Here is a 19,739-nt window from a genome sequence, read left to right on the forward strand (position 1 = left end):
CTCCCTCTACCTGAATACAAAATTCAGTCATTTGATGATCGTTGCTACCTAAGGGTGTCTTTATTGTGAGGTCACTAACTAAACCTGTTTTTCTTCATAATATCAAATCTAAAATGACTCCAGAACATGCTGATGTAAGAGAGAAGCTTGCTGACCTTACCTTCCAGGCTATCCTGGCATTTGCAATTTGTAGATTAACCTGAAATGTTAACTCTGTTTCTCTCTCCACTGATGCTGCTAGACCTGCTGAGTTTCTCCAGCATTCACTGTTTTTGTTTTAGGTGCACAAGTAATCAATAAGGGAAATGATCTGCGTGTCCTTCCTTGCAAAATAATTTGAGTTCAGAAGTAGGGGTATGCTACAGTTGTTATACCAGGCCTTGCTAAGACCAAAGCTGGAGTATCATTTGCAGTTTTGGTCTCCCTAGCAAGAGAGGGTATACTTGCCATGGACAGAGTGTAATGGAGGTTCACCAGGCAAATACTGGGCATAGCAAAGCTCTCAAATAAGGGGAGATAATGGGAACTGCAGATGCTGGAGAATCCAAGATAACAAAATGTGGAGCTGGATGAACACAGCAGGCCAAGCAGCATCTCAGGAGCACAAAAGCTGACATTTCGGGCCTAGACCCTTCATCAGAGTGGATCATCCTCTCTGATGAAGGGTCTAGGCCCGAAACGTCAGCTTTTGTGCTCCTGAGATGCTGCTTGGCCTGCTGTGTTTATCCAGCTTCACATTTTGTTATCTCAAATAAGGGGAGATTGGTTTAACTGGGTCTGTATTCAATAGAATTTAGTGTGAGAGAGGAACTGATCAACAGCCTCTTAACAGGACTAACAGACTTGATGCGCAGAGGATATTTTCTCTGGCTGGGGACTCTAAAGCCAGAGAACACAGTCTCAGGATATGGGGCAGACCGTTTACAACTGAGATGACAGAACATTGCTTCACTCTTAAAGGGTAATGAAGCAATGGAATTACCCATCTCAGAAGGCCAAGTCACTGAATATTTTTGAGAAAGAGACCAAAAACATGTTAAATACTAACTGGGTAGGGAGAGAAGGTTGAGATAGAGGATCAACTGTGATCATAATGATTGGCAGAGCAGTCTCGAAGGGTCAAAAGATCTACCTCTGTTCCTAGTTTCTGTGGAATTCTCTGCCTCTGAAGATATCAGAAGCAGGGCCATCAAATATTTTTGAGAGATTGGTGGGTAGATGTTTGTCAAGTAGGGAGTTGAGGCATGTTAGCGGTAGATGGGAAATTTGAAAGGCAAACAAATTAGCCATGGCCTCATTGAATGGCCTACTCCTGCCTGTTTATTTGTGTGCTTATGCCATTGCAGGTTTCTGTCCATCGCAGAGAAGATGCCCTGAATCCTGGTCTCTCGCAGCCAACACAGTCTTCTGGCCATATGCTGTACATTGCCAAGACCTGTGTCTTTTCCCCCTAAATATTCAATCCTCCACCTTCTCTACATTCCTGCTCGTCTCCGCCGCCCCCTGACTAATGTGGCTCATTGTGCCATGTTGAAAAGGGCTGTCGCAATTCAAGAAGGCAGCCATGACCACTTCAGGGGCCAGTTAGGGTTAGGCAGTAGATAGCCAAGCCAGTGACATCCACGTTCTATCAAAAAATCAGATCAACGGGTGTAGTGTTCCGGGTGCTTACGGAATATAAGTTGTGCTTTACCCGAGCAAGAGGAGATGGCATGAAGGACAAAGGCTTGCACTGATCATATTGTTTGTGGTGTTATCTCAGTTTGAGCTGTGTGACTGTGAGCAGGAAGAAAGCAGAGGATTGAGACAGGATCCTGGGCCCAGCTGCCAACTGCAGGTAAGCAGGACTTTGCTTGGTTTGGGCACTGGTCCAAATGTCACCTAGCTCGGTGTAGAAAATATTGCAAGCTTGTCTTACAATGAGGGCATTAGCAGATTCCATGAGACTAATTAATTTTTTCCTTAGAATGAGACAGCCAATCTGCATGCAGCTCTTAGCTCTGATTCTGCAAAATAACAGTAACAATGCAAAAAGAACGACTTACAATTCTCAAGTGCCTTTCACATCCCACTACACCTACAATTTAAAATGTGGTCAGTGTGGGCCTGCCTCATTCCTACAATGCAACAATCAGCAAAGTGCGAATGGCAGAGCAGCTGTTTAGGAAATGTTGCTTGAGAGATGAATATTGACTGGGTTTCTAGACCGACCTCCCTTCCCTTCTTAAAACTGTCACAAGAATTTGAATGTCTGCCTGAGTTGGCAGATGGGGATTGATGCCCATTGAGTTGGTGTCTTGTCCAACCTTCCATCGGTACTGCCCCCTCGGATGGTTCAGCGCTGCCTCTCCAGCCTGTGGCCTTGGGTCGTGAGGGGCAGTGTGAGATTAGAACCCCAGTGTGGATTCTGACCGGGCAATAGTTCCACTGTGTCTTCACCGAAGAGCAAAATGAACTAATTGAGTTTCTACATCTAGGGGTTATGAAGGTAAAGCAGTCACTAATGTATGCAGCCCAGAATTCAGGAGAAGCATTCCTGCTCCAAATATATCATGAGGGTCATTCTCCATGTTCTGTAGGCCCACTGGGAAAGTCTTTTTTATTGTATGCAACTGGGTATATTGAGAAATCAATGCTACAAAATCTGTGAGGCTGGTTAAAAATAATCTGTTTTCCTGTCAAATGCAGAGCTCGATTGTTCCTGTCCCTTCCCCGAGATTGCCGATGCCTCCGTGCTTCTTGGGAATGTTCCCTGGGTTCCTGCAGGGAGTACGGTGGCCTGTGGAGGTGGCTGATGCTGGTGTCAGACATGCCATGGCACTGCACAATTCTGGGGGTTGCCCACTGGTTTCGAGGGCTTCTCACTCAACTTGTCAAAGGCCTGAATTCGCCCCACCTCGGATGATGTGTTTTCCAGATTGTCAGCTTGCACCCAAGACCTCCGGATCCGCCAACCAGGTGGCACACCTCCAGCCCTCCTCCCTGCTACCCGGAGCATCCTATGGTCTCGCAGTGCCTTCGGTTCCTCCGGGACCAGCTTCCCAGCTCGCAGCCTCAGCTGAAAGTGGTTTTCCTGTTGCTGAGGGATCTCTGAGTAGCTGGTGCACCAATTCCCAGATCATGGATTGCGGATCCCATCTTCCGCTGGTGGACTCGGGGAAGTTTGGTCATCCTCCCTGTCCGAGTTCTGGTGAACGTATGAACAGACTCCTGCCTGAAAGTTGCATAAAGACACCTCCACCTCCAGGGGAACCTACACGCCACGAATGCCCACATTCCCTGAAGGATAGGCCTGGCTCCAGGGTGCATGAATGGGCACATGCACCACCCAGTCAAATGGGACGGAGATCAGAGGATGCCAGTGTGGCCACCACTGCCCAAACCCCGATGCCTATACCCTGCGTTCAGCAGGACTGGGCGAAGCAAGGTAGTTGGAGCGAGAGTATGAGGGGAGGTCACACGTCAACACACCATGATTTGACGATGGAAGGAACCGCTCCACTTAAAGACATCTCAACTAGTCTGGCCACTGCTGGGCCTGTGACCCTGTCAGGTGGCACCAACCAGCCTTACCAAACAGACAACCAGGATGGTTCTCTGAGTGTGGGAGAGCATCTGCCAGGGGCTGCCGTGGGTATGGAATGGGCACCCTCCGTGGCAGATGCCATAGCAACCAGGTGCATGCAGCCACAGCTGGACAGTGATACCATTGCAGAGAGTACCGACGGTGAGCACGCTGTGACTGAGCCCACAGCGCAAGATGGTGTGCTGACCGAGGAGCTGCCGGCTGCTTTGGGCACCGTTCGGGAAGGTGTCACATCAGCAGGCTGTACACCTACCCTGAGTGACTCCTGCTGGGATTCGGCTGCAGCTAAGGTGCAGGGAGTGGACAGTCAGTGCCACTCCCTGAGTGATGGCAGCTGTCTAAAGCAAGGCGAGCTGACTGAGTCAGTGGAAACACGGCATTCCTGTTCTGCGACCTGGCTGGATCACTCTTCAGATAGGAATGTTGAAAATGAGGATACTCAATCTGTACAGAATGAGAGAGGCTCAGCAGAGAGACCTGTACAGACAGTGATACCACAAAATGTCAATGTCAGACTCATTGAGAGTAACTCTGTGACTGGAGAGGATTTGACCTGTGGCCCCACAGGAGGAAATTTGTACAAACCCATTGATAATCCAAGAAATGGCAATCTGGATAACAATACTCTGGCATCTGACTTGTTGCATCGAGAGAGACTGGGCAGTGCTGTGACAGCACATGTGGCAAATGAGAAAATAGGCTCACCTGGAGAGCATGTAAGCTCTGGACTCCCTCAAGGTGTAGACAGTGTAGGTCCCCTGACAGTGACTAACAAATCGAGAGAGAACGGGGAGTCGGCAGTAGTTGGGCAGGATGACCATCTCAGTAAAAATGTGAATTGTAACCACACCGAGAATGTGGGAGCTGAAAGGGAATCAGCCAGCGTTCCAGGAGTACAGCCTGTGGAGTGTCAGATTGCAGCTGGGGTGTCTAATGTGCAGATCAGTCCAGTTCCTGGATCTGATCTCACGCGCAACGGCGAGTCACAAGAAGCTTCTTCCCAATGTCCACCTCTTGGTGAAGCGACCCTCGATGCTGGTTTAACAACTGACCACCTGAGCTCAAGTGACAGTACATTTGCCTTTAAACCACACCTTCTAGATATTGTCGGCTCGAGTGCAGAACCTTTAAACTCTTCTCCAGGAGAAAAGGGAAAAGGAGGAAGTTCGGTTGACTCACACGTATCACACACTGATTCCAAATCAGCAGTTGCACACAAAGAGGAGATTGTAGATGGATTTTCTGTGGCTAACAAAGCAGAGGATAGTATGCCCCACACTGAAGTGTGGTCAGCAAAGATTTGCAGCACCACACTGGTTAACTGCCTCACTGTGCCTAATTCCATGTCAAAAGGTTACAGTTCTGCCTATTCTGCTGAGATTGAGACTCCGTCACAGTTGGCTGTGGAAGAAATCGGGGATGTGTGCAGCATTCCAGTCAGTGCCTGCTCACCCACTGGCCATTCTGTATCGGAATTAGCCAACTCCATTAACATGCCACGTCTCGAGGCAGAAAAGGGGAGCTGCTGTTCCACTGTGGGACCTTGGCACTCAGATTGGGCTGGACCACGGGGTGCGGTCAATGCAGTTGGCCAACTCTGTGAGGGAGTGTGGCCTAGCACAGAGCATGGAGAGGCAACCGGAGATAGCAGAGGCTGTGTAATGCAGGGAAATCCTCCAGGAAGCTCTCCCAAACCAGGGGGTGTTGTCACTTTCTTGGAAGGTGTGGAAATGCAAAGTGAACGCAACTTGATTGATCAGAGAGAGTTGGAAGAAACTGAGCAAACCTGTGAATCACGTTCTAGTGATGTCCAACATGGTGTTGGACTGAATCCTCTGGAATGTAAAGAATTTCCAAGTGTTCCCATTGGATCTGTGGATGTAAATGTTGAGGTGGTGGAAGGACCAACCACACTCACTTTAAATAACACAATTGTGAAGGACCGGTATCTCCATGGCGATAGCTCTGGTGTTGTGGAGATTTCTGAGACTCTAGTTTCCACAAACAAAGACAATTCCATGGACATTGGAGATACCATTGGATCAGGTGAAGATATGAGTGTTGACTCAGTGTCTGGGCATGTGGCCAGGGATGTGATTGTGGAATCGAATTTCTCTAACACTTGCCCAGCTCCCTCAGAGCTGGAGCTAACAGCTGCATGTGTTGCCGTCCCTGAGGCTGTAGGTTGTGGAGGTGGGGGAGAGATGGACGAGTCCCCTGCGTCACCATCGCTGGGTGACATCATGAGGGAGGAGGAGCTAGAAGGATCTGTGCCATTGACGCCAGTGAGAGGCATAGCCAACCAGGTAGGGTCGGAAGCTGCAGAGACACGAGTGGCACATCAGTTTGGTATGGGTGTAGCTAACGTTCCTGCTTGCATACGTGCCCCCTGGCATGTGTCCCTGACTACGGTGACACCCAGAAATGAGGGCAGTCTTAGCCCACTCACGCAGTGTGAAACCCTGAGCTCCACAACAGAGAAGGACAGTGTTGATCAAAGCCGCTGCGAGCACTCAGCTGTGAATGTGCCTTCCAGCAATGTCCGGGATTTACGTAGCACATTGGGCCCCATGGGTTGTAAACAGGAATTTCAGGATGAGGCAGCAAGTTCAGAGAATCTGCTCAATGCCAGTCCGGTTACCCCTGATTGGGATAACGTAGGTCAGTCCCAAGGTGAGAGCCACGTAGAGCCTGGTGTGAGAGGTGAACCTCTGATATTGTCTGAAACTGGACAGGATTTGCCCAGACTGGGTCACGCTGAAGGGGAGGGGCACTTCCCCTCACGGTTTCTAACCTCTAGCATGCAGGCAGAATTGCTGAGTGAGTCCTGCAATCATTTCACCAACACCGTTAGGTCTGAGCGGAACGGGAATCCCTCAGGTGAAGATCAGGCCAGCCTGTCTCCAGCGGTGGCCTCTGGAGGTGACTGGCCAGGAGCATCCTCTCCATTGGGGAGTGGTAAATTTGAGACCGCCAAATCAACAATCCCATGTTGCCCTCCTGTGAAGCCAATGGCCACGACTCCGAGCCGGGTAGTGGAGGCTAGAGAAAGCCCGGTATTACCAGCCGGTGCTGTCCCACCATCCTCCTCCACTGTGGGCAATGCCTGGCATGGCAGCCATGACAATCCTATCACTCGGGGGTGTCAAAAGAGAGTCCCTGTGTCTGAAAATGCTGTGGAGACCGAAGAAGAATTTACAGGCTCTGGGGAAACAGCTGATGCTTGTCCTGCTGACTCCATTGAAGAACGTTCTAGAAAGAAGGTGCCTGCTCCTCCTGGCAGTGCGGGAAATTGCGAATCCTCTGTGTGTAACCCCCCTATTCTGGACGAAGCTGCTGCTGCTGCACGTTTTGATGTGACAATGCGGATTGAGCCGAGTGTGACCATAAACAGCTCTGTCCTCCTTTCTGAGTCTATATCTATGCGGAGCAGTGACTTGACTTCCTCTATCCCAGTTACCTGGCTCCTGTCCCACGAAGCTTATCCATCTACAGGCATGGCACTTAGGAGAGAATCGGAGTTAAGCAGGGGAAACGAGCAAGAGGGAGACTGGCATGATGAATCTCAGTGTTTGGGGGCAGCAGACACTGATCGGTTAGAGCAGGGCATGGCTTGCATTGGTGAAGATGCGGTGCCAGAGGTGGGATTGAATGGAACCCAAGGCACTGAGAAGACCCAGTTCCTGCTGAGTTACTCGGGGAGTGTAGAAACTACGGGTGGGGTGGAAGGGGAGTTCTTCAAACCTGGTCCCTCTGATTCCCAAAGGGTGGAACTTGAGGAAGATCTAGTTCGAGGGCAGCCCTTAGCTGAAGAGCAGAGTAAAGAAAATGTGGCTGAAGAGCTCGTGTTGAGCCCTGCCACTCCAGAGAACAGAGAACTGCAAAGTGATAGCCCAGCACAGTGTGAAGACCTGGTGGAGGGATCAAACTCGGCTGAGAGAGAATTACCTATGCGCATGGGCTTGTCTTATGGGGCCGAGCAGGAAGAGTCCATCGTGAGTGATGTTTTGGGTGATGGTGCAAGCAGTCATTTAATGGAAGAAACTGAGGTGGCTGTCCAAGAAGATGTTGATGGCAGGCAGGATGAGATTTATAGTGACGAGCACGCAATGCAGACTGAACTAACTCATGGGCACACACCGATTCCTGTTTGCCAGGAGAATGGGAAAGTTTGGATCACAGCCGTCCCCAGTACACAGCCTCTGTTTTTCACTGCAGCTATGTCCTCCGGATTTGGTGGTTGCGATACTGGAAGAGTCAGTCACAAGCAACTGGATTGGGGAAAGAAGTTAGCTCCTGCATCCTCTGAGAAGGGTGTTCCTGTGGATGTGAAGCATGAAGAGATGGAGAGGCCTCAAGTCCTGGAGGAAGCTACTGGATTATTGGAACTCCAAGTCGAAGTTTGCCAGGCTAGGGAGCAGACAGGCTCCCCGACTGTGTCGCCCAGCCCTGATACAAGACAACAGTGTGTTCAGTATGGCCTGGAAATGGCCAGCACCAAACATGAAAATTCCAAGGCTTTTGAAGCCAAGGGAAAGGGGGGCTTGTTGGGTGAGGTCACAGAGGAAGGATCTATCCCGGTCACTGAGCCCCCTGAGCTGCTGGATTCGACTGAGTTAAAGGAAGGGGAAGAGCCCAGTGAGCAAAATGCCTCAGGCCATGTTACAGTATGTGAGCCAGTGGAAAGGAATGAGCTGAGTGAACAAACTGCCAGTGATGAAGAGGAGGCCTCCAGCTCAGAACAGCTGGCCTGTACACAAGTGCCAGGCACCTTATCAGACAGTGAAGTCACTGTTGTAGAGAATGAGCAGGAGCTGAGCATCGTAACCAACAAAGTTAACCTCTCCATTTCTCCTTCACCAGACTGTACAGTTGTGAGAGTGGTGGACTTCAGTCTCCCCACCTCTGTGAGGAATAAATGTGACCCAGTACAAACATCAGGAACAGTCACTCCCTGCGCACGTGAGCCTGAAGATGTAATAATCTCAGAGTGTACCGACCTTCCAGCCGGCTTCTCTGAGGAGTTGACTGTCTTGGGTGAAGAAGGTGCTGAAGATCTTGAGCTCAAAGGTGAACGTTTGGAGCAAAAGCACCACTCCTGTTTATCTCCTGGTCACCTTGAGCAGCAATTAGTCTCCCCCAAGGAAACTGAAGCCGAGTCGGCAGGTTTTTTGGAGCAAACTGGGAAAGGGGATGTCAAAACTGAGCAGGTGACAGTGGGTGAGCAGGGGCTGAGTACACAGAGGGACACAGTTCCCCAGATCTTGAGCCATCTGCCCAATGGGGTTGTACCGACATACTCGGACTGCACCGTGAATGTCTCCAAATGTAAGGATAGGAGAGCCCAATCCCAACAGGGAGCTGAAGTACAGAGGCCAAATGACAGCATACTGAGAAAATGCTGCCCAAAGGACAGCGGTGTTGAACAGGAAACTGAGACAGTGGCGCTTGGTGAAGGTGGACAGTGCCAGCAGGAGGAGGACATTGTACCACCCAGCTCTCTCGGTGAAGAACATGGTGCTGTGTTGCCACGGTCACTGGTGACCAATTCTGAGCCTGAATCAGTGCCCATTGGGTGGCAAGACATGGAACTGGACAGAACGGCCAAATGTCAGGTTGTTGTGAGGAGCGCTGATTTAGCTGAAACAGAAACCGCTAATGTCAGTGATACAGATGGGATCGTCAAAGTTGGCACAACAATTGTCTCTTCAGACCCTAAGTACCTGAACCTGCAACTTTCAGAGTCTCCATTGAAGAGGGAGGACATTACAAGCAAGAGTCTAAACAGCCGAACGAACCTTGATACCCGACCGTTGAAGAGGTCTTGTGAAGGAGAAGGGGCATTGGATTCAAATTCTACTACCACATGCCCCCGCAAAAGAGTGTGCTTGACCCAGCAAGCTGGAACAGAGGGGCAGAATCTGATTCTGCTGTCCCTCGCAAAGGAATTGAGGCAGCTTCGGGCCTGGTACGTAGGCAGATTGGTCCAGCAGTTTGTCACAGAATACAGAGTGTCTCAGGAATGTCGTGTTGCCAGGAAAGTGCAAGCAGTGAACAGACAGGACGAGGTCACGCGAGTTGTTAGAGAGTTCTTCAAAACTCGAGTGGCTCAACCTGAGGTGCACATTGTTGACACATCACAGCAGAGTGTGGAGACTGAGATGTGTGATGTGGATCAGTGTCACAGCTCTGAGAATTCGGAACCCCACCAGGAGCCAAGGGAAACCAGCGATCACAAGAGCCCTTGTTGCATGGGCAGCAATTCCGACTGCCGAACTGGTGCTGATGGCATCGGCTTGTCCAAATCAACTGAACCCACGTCTGCAGTCTCTCGCCCATCCGTTGAGCTGGTGAATTGGCCCGTTGGAGCGACGGGTGATTCGGAAACCTCTCTCGAGGAGGGTGGTAAACCTGCCAGAAAAATGGAGACATCCCAGGAAATCAGCCAGGGTGACATCTCCCATGTCGTTTCGCCAGACCCCAGCGGCAATCGTTTCGTCAACCACATTCCAGGAGCTACCGTCCAGCTGCAAGAGGTCACTGTGGCCGAGGACATTAATCCTTCCCTTTCCCTTACTGAGGAATTGGGGACTGATGTGGAAGCAGATGATGCTTCCACGGTAAGCTGGAGCTCACTTTCCCACTGTTCTCCCAGCACAGATTCCCATGAGGGGTTAGAGAGTGGGGGTTTGGGACTGAGGGAGAGCCAGGCAACAATGGCAACTGATGGTGATGATGGGATGGGGGGCTCACTGCTGGAGATCACAGATAAATCACCCCCTCCTTCACGTGGTCTCCTCACAAGTTCTGCAACTTACGATCCTGGCCAACTTGATGAAATGGGACATTTGAGCCCAGCAGAATCATTGTCTCCTGGCGACAGTTCATATTGTAGCCAGGATGCAATTAAAGTTTTCCACCCGATGGAATCACCACCTTCTAGCCACAAGAACCTGGGCCATAGCTACGATATGGGAGAGGGGCGTCTGAATGTTGATGATGTTGGGTCAGATCCTCCTCCTCCTCCTCCTCCTCCTCCTCCTCCTCCTCCTCCTCCTCCTCCTCCTCCTCTTCGTATTTCCGAAGCCCAGAGTACCCTATCCCATAACTCAGACGAGGGACATTTTCCTGCACAGAATCCTGCTTCGAGCCATTCTGTTGAGCTCCTGCCAAAATCCGGAGGCAACTGCACTTGGAACCCAGGGCTTGAGTGTCCTGCTGGCCTGTCGGCCCCTCCTGAGTGGGAAGCCACCTCTACAGCACGAATATCTGGCCATGGATCTGGCGTAAAGCCTTCAGGTGGCAGGCAGCAGGAGGCTGAGGCCATCTGCCTGGGCTTCTCACCCAGCCGATCCCCCAGATCCAGGAGGGTGGTAGCTCAGAGTATCGATACGTGGGATCCAGACCAAAGTGGCAGCTCGCCCGCGTGGAGGGGAGGCCTGCACGTAGAAGGAGAAATCACCACCACTATCGCCATTTGGGCAGCTGGAAGTGAGATCAAACCGAGTGTAGAATCACCAGAAGGCCCTGTCACCAACCTCCATCCCATTGAAGTTGGGAGGCCGCGGGCTGATTTCCTAGGATCCGGTAAAGAGGAGTTGGGAACAGACAGAAAGATAACAACATCTCCAGCAATGAACCAAATAAGCTCAGGTAAGCATTCATACTTCAAATTACCAAAAACATAAAATCTAGGGAAGAGGTAGCGGAGGCAGGGCCTATATTTAACAATTTGTTCGAGGCAGTGCTGGGGGACTGGCAGACACCTCACGGAATTTAAGGCAGAGACCATTCAGTTTAGCGGCAGTGACTAGGCAAGGACTGGAATCCCAACTAAAAACAGGTATCAAAGTAAATCTAGAGTTAAAGAGAAAATTTTGTTGAAGTGTTTGAGGATGTGATTGAGGGAGCAGATAACTTTCAAAAGGCCTCAAAAAGATCCTAAAACATAGGGACAGTAGTAGATTATTCAGCTGATTTGAGTCTGACCTGCCATTCAGTGAAATCACAGTTAATCTGATAATCCTCAATCCCACTTTCCTGCTTTTTCCCCAGAGCCTCTGATTCCCTTAATAAATATAGTGTTAAAAGTCTAATCCTAGACTAATGAACGATAATAGAGGGGGACAGAGTAGAATGTGTTGCCAGAGATAACAAGGTGTAGGGCTGGATGAACACAGCAGGCCAAGCAGCATCAGAGGAGCAGGAAGGCTGACATTTCGGGTTGCCAGCTAGTTTCAAAACAGAAAGCAGTGAGTGGAATGGTTCTATCTGATGCCACAGGACAAATCACATTGCAGAATGAAACCTGACCTGATTAACCATTTTTCTTTTGTAACGTATGATCGTACGGTTATACAGCGTGGAAACTGACCCTTTAGTTTAACTTGGCCATGCTGACCAGAAATCTGAATTAATCCTTTCCCATTTGCCAGCATTTGGGCCATACCCCTATAAACCTTCCTATACATTTACCCATCCAGATGCCTTTTAAATGTTGTAATTGTAATCACTTCCACCATGTCCTGTGGCAGCTCGTTCCATACACGCAGCACCCTCTGCGTGGAAAAGCAAACACACAAGGGTGCAACTTCAACATTAAAAACAGTAAAAATAAGATAAAGCGAATGTAGAACACAGTTTGAAAGATGCTGAGAGAGCGCGGCACTGTCGGAGGGGCAGCGCTGAGGGAGCGCCGCACTGTCGGAGCTTGAGCACAGTAGTATCTGTCTCAAAAGCGAGGTGCTGAGTGGCCTGGTGTGATGTGTAAGTCTACACTACCAGTCAATGTTAAAACATACTGGCCTGGCCTGTGCTACAGTCTGAAACTGTTGGAATAATTTTGAATTGTTGTGTTCCCTTGTTTTTCCACTGCAGTTGAATGTGTTGAAGGCAGCACGGTGGAGGGAGGATCTGCTGTGTGTTTGGCCCATGATCAGAAACCCATGGTCACTTTGTTACAGAAGCCTGCAGAAAGGACAGTTCCCCGTGAGCATGATACAGCTGATAAGGTGGATTCTCAGGAGTGTGCTGATGAGGCTGGTGTCTGCGGCCACTCCTCTCCCTCCAAAAGGCTGAGGGAGGTGAGTCCTCCGCGAGGAATGCTCCCAGACGGTCGCTTCTCGCTGCAGGCAGAGAAGAGGATCAGACCCTCAAGTGATGGGGCATTTGACACTGGTGGGCCCGGCGTCTCCCCGCCTCCCGGTGGGCCCGGCGTCTCCCCGCCTCCCGGTGGGCCCGGCGTCTCCCCGCCTCCCGGTGGGCCCGGCGTCTCCCCGCCTCCCGGTGCTGATGGTGAGGGATCTTTGATTGGCTCTGTGATTGTGATCAGTGATACTGAGGTTGAGTCCTTGCCTCGAACCGTGAAAGAGGAGAGTGAGAGTGATGAAGACGCCGGGGGTCCCTCCGGTGCCCGTGAGGTAGGAGGAGAGGCTGTTCCCTTGTACTCGCTCTCCATGCCTGCTGGAGGCCGCATGCTCTCCCAGAGAGCAGATGTTGAGGGTCCTTGTGGAGTGTCGTGCTTTAGCGGAGCCCCGAGATACAGCCTGACTGAGGATTATCCTGTGCCTGCTCCCCTGGGATCGCCCTCTGCCGTTGCATCATCCTCTCCTGCTGTCCTCACCAAGCCACACAGTGAGCCCTGCCTGGACCATGTTTCCTGTCGGCTACAGCAACCCAAACATTCTGGGAACATGGGACTGGAATGTCATGTTGTCCATCCGCTGTGCACGGAGCATAAGGCTGGGTTTCCCAAACTGCGGAATTCTGAATCACCCCCCATTGAGATTTTGCACCTCTTGAGACAGAGACCAATTTCTCCACCTTTAACTAATCACCAGATTGACCCCTTAAAGTCCCAGGATCAGACAACAACTCCTGATATCTGGCACCTCAATCTTCCCAATCAGCTCCCCCTTCCATGTAGCCTCGATGATGATATATTCCCACCTCCCGAACTGGACTACCTTCCAGACTCCCCGGACAAGTCTGACCAGGAGGAATCCTGGGACAGTTCTTCCAAATTCCGGATGACATTAGCCGGCCCTTTTGGCTCTGAATCTGTGTTTAGTGGCAGCCGGATTTCCACGGATTGCAGAGACAGGAGAAGCTCGGGCCCGAGCCCACAAGAAGTGATCTGCCTAACTCCGGGGTGTCACTCAGATGGAAATTGTGTGGGGTCGGTATTTGTCGTAGACAAGGATGGAAAGAGCAGAGCTGGTGATCCATCAGGTAAGGTAGCTTTACCTTGCTGGGTCACAAAGCAAACTAAACTGAGCAGAAGTTCGTTAGCAGTCTGTACAAACACATTCAATGGAAGGCTAGCAGTTTTACAAGCAATCACCGTGACTTCAAAGATGCTTACTATTTAATAATTAACTTCAGACATATAGAAAATGCGCCAGTTAGACATCCACAAACAGACACTTTAACTAGCAGCAAATAATATTAAACATGTACATGGCTGGCTCCATGGTTAGCACCGCTGCCTCACAGCGCTAGGGACCTGGGTTCAGTACCCCCCTCGGGTGGCTGTCTGTCTGTATGGAGTTTGCACGTTCTCCCTGTGTCTGGGTGGGTTTCTTCCGGGTGCTCCGGTTTCCTCCCAAAGTCCAAAACCTGCAGGATAGGTGGAGTGACAGTGGGAAATTGCCCATAGTTTCCAGGGGTGTGCAGGCTAGGTGGATTGGCTATGAGAATTGTAGAGTCACAGGGATGGGATAATTGAGTGTGTGGTGTGCTCTTCAGAGGGTTGTTGGGAACTCGACAGGCCAAATGACCTACTTCCACACTAGGGATTCTGTGCACTGTGACTGGAGAGTGATTTTGTGGCTGTTTGTACAAGTATTTCTCTTTACATCATACCAAGAAAGGATGACAAATTTCCCTCCCTAAAGGACAAGAAGCCTTTTTTTTTTGGCCATCAACAATGGTTTCGCGGTCACTGTTCATCCATCTTTTAATTCTAGATTCGTGTTGATTTCCAACTTTTACCTTTTGCTGTGGTGGTTTGAAGCTGTCCCCAGTGTGTGAGCCAGTGTTCAGGGCTCCTAGTCTCAAGACATTCCCACACCACCACCAGCCCTTTATCCAAGTTACTGATAAGTGTCATTTAAAAGCTGAGGCCCCAGAATCTTCAATGTGTTATTGTTTTTCTCTGAAAGCTGTCGATGCTGTTGCTTTCCATCCATCACCTGGAGGCCCCCCTGAGAGTTCCTGGGCAGCCTCAGACCAAGATGTTATTTGCCAACTGAGGGAGTGTGAGCTGTTGCTTCAGTCTGTCTCCCAGACACTGCAGGTAGACGGGATCGAAGAGGTGCATGCCAAGGAGTGGAAGTGAGTATCAGATAACATGCAATAAATGGGTTCAGGACACTGCCGAACTGCCTTTCACACGCTCAGCGTCTCCCAAAGCAGTTCAGACATAGTGATGAGACAGTAGGAACTGCAGATGTTGGAGAATCTGAGATAACAAGGTGTAGAGCTGGATGAACACAGCAGGCCAAGCAGCATCAGAGGAGCAGGAAAGCTGACGTTTTGGGCCTAGACTGTTCATCAGAAATGGGGGAGGGGAACGGGGTTCTGAAATAAATAGGGAGAGAGCGGGAGGCTGATCGAAGATGGATAGAGGAGAAGATAGGTGGAGAGGAGATAGACAGGTCAAAGAGGCGGGGGTGGAGCCAGTAAAGGTGAGTGTAGGTGGGGAGTTAGGGAGGGGATAGGTCAGTCCGGGGAGGATGGACAGGTCAAGGGGGGCGAGAAGAGGCTAGTAGGTTGGAAATGGGGGCGGGGCTTGAGGTGGGAGGAGGTGATAGGTGGGAGGAAGGACAGGTTAGGGAGGCAGGGATCAGCTGGGCTGGTTTTTGGGGTGCGGTAGGGGAGAGGAGATTTTGAAGCTTGTGAAGTCCACATTGATGTCATTGGGCTACAGGATTCCCAGGCGGAATATGAGTTGCTGTTTCTGCCACCTTTGGGTGGCATTGTTGTGGCACTGCAGGAGGCCCAGGATGGACATGTCGTCTGAGGAATGCAAGGGGGAGTTGAAATGGTTCACAGCTGGGAGGTGCAGTTGTTTAGTGTGAACCGAGCATAGGTGTATCATTTCCTGCAGTTGCAGGGAAATCTGTGGTGGGCCTGGAGGGGAGCGTGGAGCGGACCAGGGAGTCATGGAGAGAGTAAGTCGTGAACCATTTCAAATCGCCCTCCCATTCCTCAGACGACATGTCCATCCTGGACGTCTTGCAGCCCAATGGTTTCAATGTGGATTTCACAAGCTTCAAAATCTCCCCTCCCCCTACCGCATCCCAAAACCAGCCCAGCTCATCCCTGCCTCCCTAACCCTGTCCTTCCTCTCACCTATCCCCTCCTCCCACCTCAAGCCCCACCCCTATTTCCTATCTACGAGCCTCATCCTGCCCCCCTGACCTGTCAGTCCTCCCTGGACTGACCTATCCCCTCCCTGCCTCCCCACTCACACTCACCTTTACTGGCTCCATCCCCCGCCTCTTTGACTTGTCTGTCTCCTATCCACCTGTCTTCTCCTCTATCCATCTTCTATCCGCCTCCCCCTCTCTCCCTATTTATTTCAGAACCCCCTTCCCCTCCCCTATTTCTGAAAAAGGTTCCAGACCTGAAACGTCAGCTTTCCTGCTCCTCTGATGCTGCTTGGCCTGCTGTGTTCATCCAGCTCTACACCTTGTTATCTCAGAATTGGTGATCCTTTTATTATTTTAAAATTGTTGTGAAGTCCAGAAAAGTGAAAGTTGAAATGCATCAAGATTCCACACCTAGCAATGAGAATCGTTGATTATGATGGAGCAATACGTTTGATAAAGATTGTTGAGAAAAGTCCCCCACCTCTGGAACCAGAATCTTCTGTCCCCAACTGTTTTAATGTCTAATTTAGCTCAAGACACCAGCAACAGTGCAGCACTCCCTCGTTCACTGCATTGCAATGTTTTATTCAGCAGCTCCAGGCCCCGTGTTAGGACTCAACCTCCTCTGGCTGTTACTCGCCCCATTAACAGTTCCTCACTGATCAGCTGTTGGTCATTGGCACCAGATTCCTGATCAAACAGCCAATCCTGAGCAAGCCTCACACTGTCGGAGGGTCGGCGCTGAGGGAGTGCCGCGCCGTCGTCGGGTCGGCGCTGAGGGAGCGCCGCGCCGTCGGAGGGTCGGCGCTGAGGGAGCGCTGTGTTTTGTTCATTGGAGCAAAGAGCATATCTCATCTTCACTGACAAGGGCCAGTGCCGTTAAAGGCAAGGTATAAGTACGCTTCTTCCTTTATTACCTGTCGAACCGTCCTGACTACTCCACCTCTCTCCCCTTCTTTACTGGTCCCCAGGAAGCAGATTGAGGAACTGCAGAGACAGACGTCTCCCCCTCTCACCCACATTGCGGTGATTGGAGACACAGGCTCAGGGAAGAGCAGCCTACTGAATGCCCTGCTGGACGAGGAGGCTGTCCTACCCACCTCTGCCATGAGGGCCTGCACGGCTGTAGCTGTTGAGGTCTCTCACAATGCCAAGAATGACAACTACTGCGCTGAAGTGGAGTTCTTCTCTGAGGAGGTGAGTGGAGTTAGTTTGCCCACAGAATCACCAAATTGTTCAGGCGCAGGAGGCCATTTGGCTCCTCAGGTCAGCTGAGGTCTTTACTGAGCACCAGTCTCCTGCCTGTTCCACGTACTTTTTTTCTATCCAGAACACTCCCAAATCCATCTACCACACTTTTTCAGGCAGTGTATGCCCGTACCCGAACTAATTGCTGTGTGTAAAAGTGCTCTCTCACATCAGCCTTGCTGCTTTTGCACATCACTGTAAATCTATTTGCTCTTTCTCTTCATATGTTGCTCTCCTTTAGAGAGCAGGTGGCTGCAGGGAGGGACAAACAAAAACTCAGCAGGTCTTCAGAACTGCTCTGAAGAAGGGTCACTGGGCTCCAAATGCTAACCCTGTGTCTCTGCTCCTGGAACCTGTCCGACCTGCAGAGTTCCTCCAGCCATTTCTGTTTGTCGTTTGTTTCTGCTCTCGGCCTCCTTCTGTCTCAGGGGTTCAACCCCAACTTCTTCGCTGTGTCCTGATCACTCAGCCTTCTCATTCCTGGAACTATTCTGGGGATCTGGGAAGTTCTGCCTGGAAGAAATGTGTGGAGGTGCCAGTGTTGGACTGGGGTGGACAAAGCTAGAAGTGACACGACACCAGGTTATAGTCCAACAGGACGAAGGAGCAGCACTCCAGAAGCTTGTGATTTCGATTAAACCTGTTGGACTAGAACCTAGTGTCACGTGACTTCTGAAAGCAGATCCTGCAGTAACTTTCCAAAGGAGTAATTGGATAAATATTGGAAGGGGAAGGGTTTGGGCTTTGAGGAAGGTGCAGTAGAGTGAGATGAATTGAGTAGCTTCTAAAAGAGGGGAACATTGGTGGTGATTGGTGAATGGCTAATGAGCTCCAATATCATTAAATTTCTAATCAAACCCCAGCCTCAGCATTTAGGAGTAGGAGTGAAGAGTTGATGTGATTTTTCACCAGCTTTTAAGTGAACAGCTTTCTGACCTCACTCCATGAGCGAATTGGTCCAACTTTAAGGCTATTGAGTGATGCAGTGCAGGAGGAGGTAATTTCCCCACTTCAAAAGATACCTCCCATTACTCCCACTCCTCTGTTCTTTCCCTATTGATCTGTAAATCCTGGCCTTGTGTCTTGCTGTAAAGAGAGACATGTTGCTGAAGCTTTTCATCTTTATACTCATCAGGTCAAATGCAAGAATCCAGAAAGCCATGAGACCATAAGAAGTAGGAGCAGGAAGAGGCAGTTCTGCTGTTCATACCTGCTCAGCCATTCAGTAGGGTGGTGGCTGATCCACCAGCCCCTGGTTCCATTTTCCTATCATTTTCCCATAACCCTTGATCCCCTGACTAATCAAGAATCCTTGTATCTCAGCCTTAAATACACACAAGAACTCTGCCCCATAGCTGTCTGTGATAAGGAGTGCCAAAGACCCTGAGAGAATAAATTCCTCCTCATCTCAGTCTTAAATTGGTGCCGCTTTGTTCTGAGGTTATATCTGCTCTGGTCCTAGACTCTCCCATGAGGAGAAACATCCTCTCAGCATGGATCCTGTCAAGCCCGTTAAGATTCCGATATGTTTCAATGAGATCATCTCTCATTCTTCTAAACTCCACTCAGTAGAATTGCAACCTGTTTCACCTTTGCCCATAAGACCATCGCTCCATACCAGGGATCATCCTAGTGATCCCCATCTCAACAGCTTCCAGTGAAATAACATCTTTCCTTAAGTGAGGGGACCAAAACTATACTCCAGACGTGGTTTCACCCGCACCTTGTACAGTTCCTTCGAGACCCTTTTGTTATTGAAATAAGGGCCAACTTTCCATTGGCTTTTCTGATTACCTGCTGCACCTGTGTGTTACCTTTCTGTATTGCCTAAACATGCCCCCAGTTCCCTTTTATGAGCCAAATTTCAAACAATCCCAACAATTTATGCAACAGGAAAAAAGATTGCAGGTGACTAAGCAATGTTTTGTCATAGAGTAATCAATGGCGGTCGACCGAATCCCCAAACACCTGGGTAACCCCAAGGCCCAAGGTTTGAGAGATCCCACTTACTTGCAGAGAACAGATCTTGTTAAATCAGTGTATGTCACAGGACAGTTGGAGTCAACGTATCAACAGGACAGCGAAGATGCTTGTTATGACTAAGACTGGATATATATATATATATACTGTTATAGTCCCCTAGGCCTTGATCTAAAATTAAAATACCTTTTCAAGATGACCAATTAAATACCTTATCTAGACCAAACTTGAAGCAGCTAAGTCTATTGATCAGGTTTATTCTGAACATACATTAATTGGTTAATGTACGTAGTCAGTAATATCGAAGTATTAATGCTTGTCCCCGTGAAGATTCTCCGAACTAATTCACATGCTAACCCACATACAGCCTCATTCATCTCAAGAAAAGAGAAAACAATAATTTCTTTGCAAATATTGGCTCTGTGAAAAGGGTAAAAAAGGATTGCTCTTACAGACACAAGGATAGAGTACAGGATGTTCCAGAGCCTGTTGCCATAATGTTCTGACTAGGTTGGTAAAGTTTCTAATCATGCAGTTCATTAAACAATTGG

At 49.8% G+C, this 19,739-nt stretch overlaps 1 protein-coding gene across 1 annotated transcript in view; it reads left to right on the forward strand.

The window, feature by feature from the left end:
• Positions 1–19,739, forward strand: part of LOC125463041 (uncharacterized) — a 96,261-nt gene that overhangs the window by 13,461 nt on the left and 63,061 nt on the right. Inside the window, exons 5-9 of the mRNA XM_059640678.1 lie at positions 1,763–1,837; positions 2,689–11,239; positions 12,464–13,816; positions 14,749–14,920; positions 16,932–17,157. Coding sequence (XP_059496661.1) covers positions 1,763–1,837; positions 2,689–11,239; positions 12,464–13,816; positions 14,749–14,920; positions 16,932–17,157 — 10,377 coding nt within the window. The remainder of the gene's footprint in view (positions 1–1,762; positions 1,838–2,688; positions 11,240–12,463; positions 13,817–14,748; positions 14,921–16,931; positions 17,158–19,739) is intronic.

The sequence above is a fragment of the Stegostoma tigrinum genome, chromosome 2 (genome assembly GCF_030684315.1).
Source record: "Stegostoma tigrinum isolate sSteTig4 chromosome 2, sSteTig4.hap1, whole genome shotgun sequence".
NCBI lineage: Eukaryota > Metazoa > Chordata > Chondrichthyes > Orectolobiformes > Stegostomatidae > Stegostoma > Stegostoma tigrinum.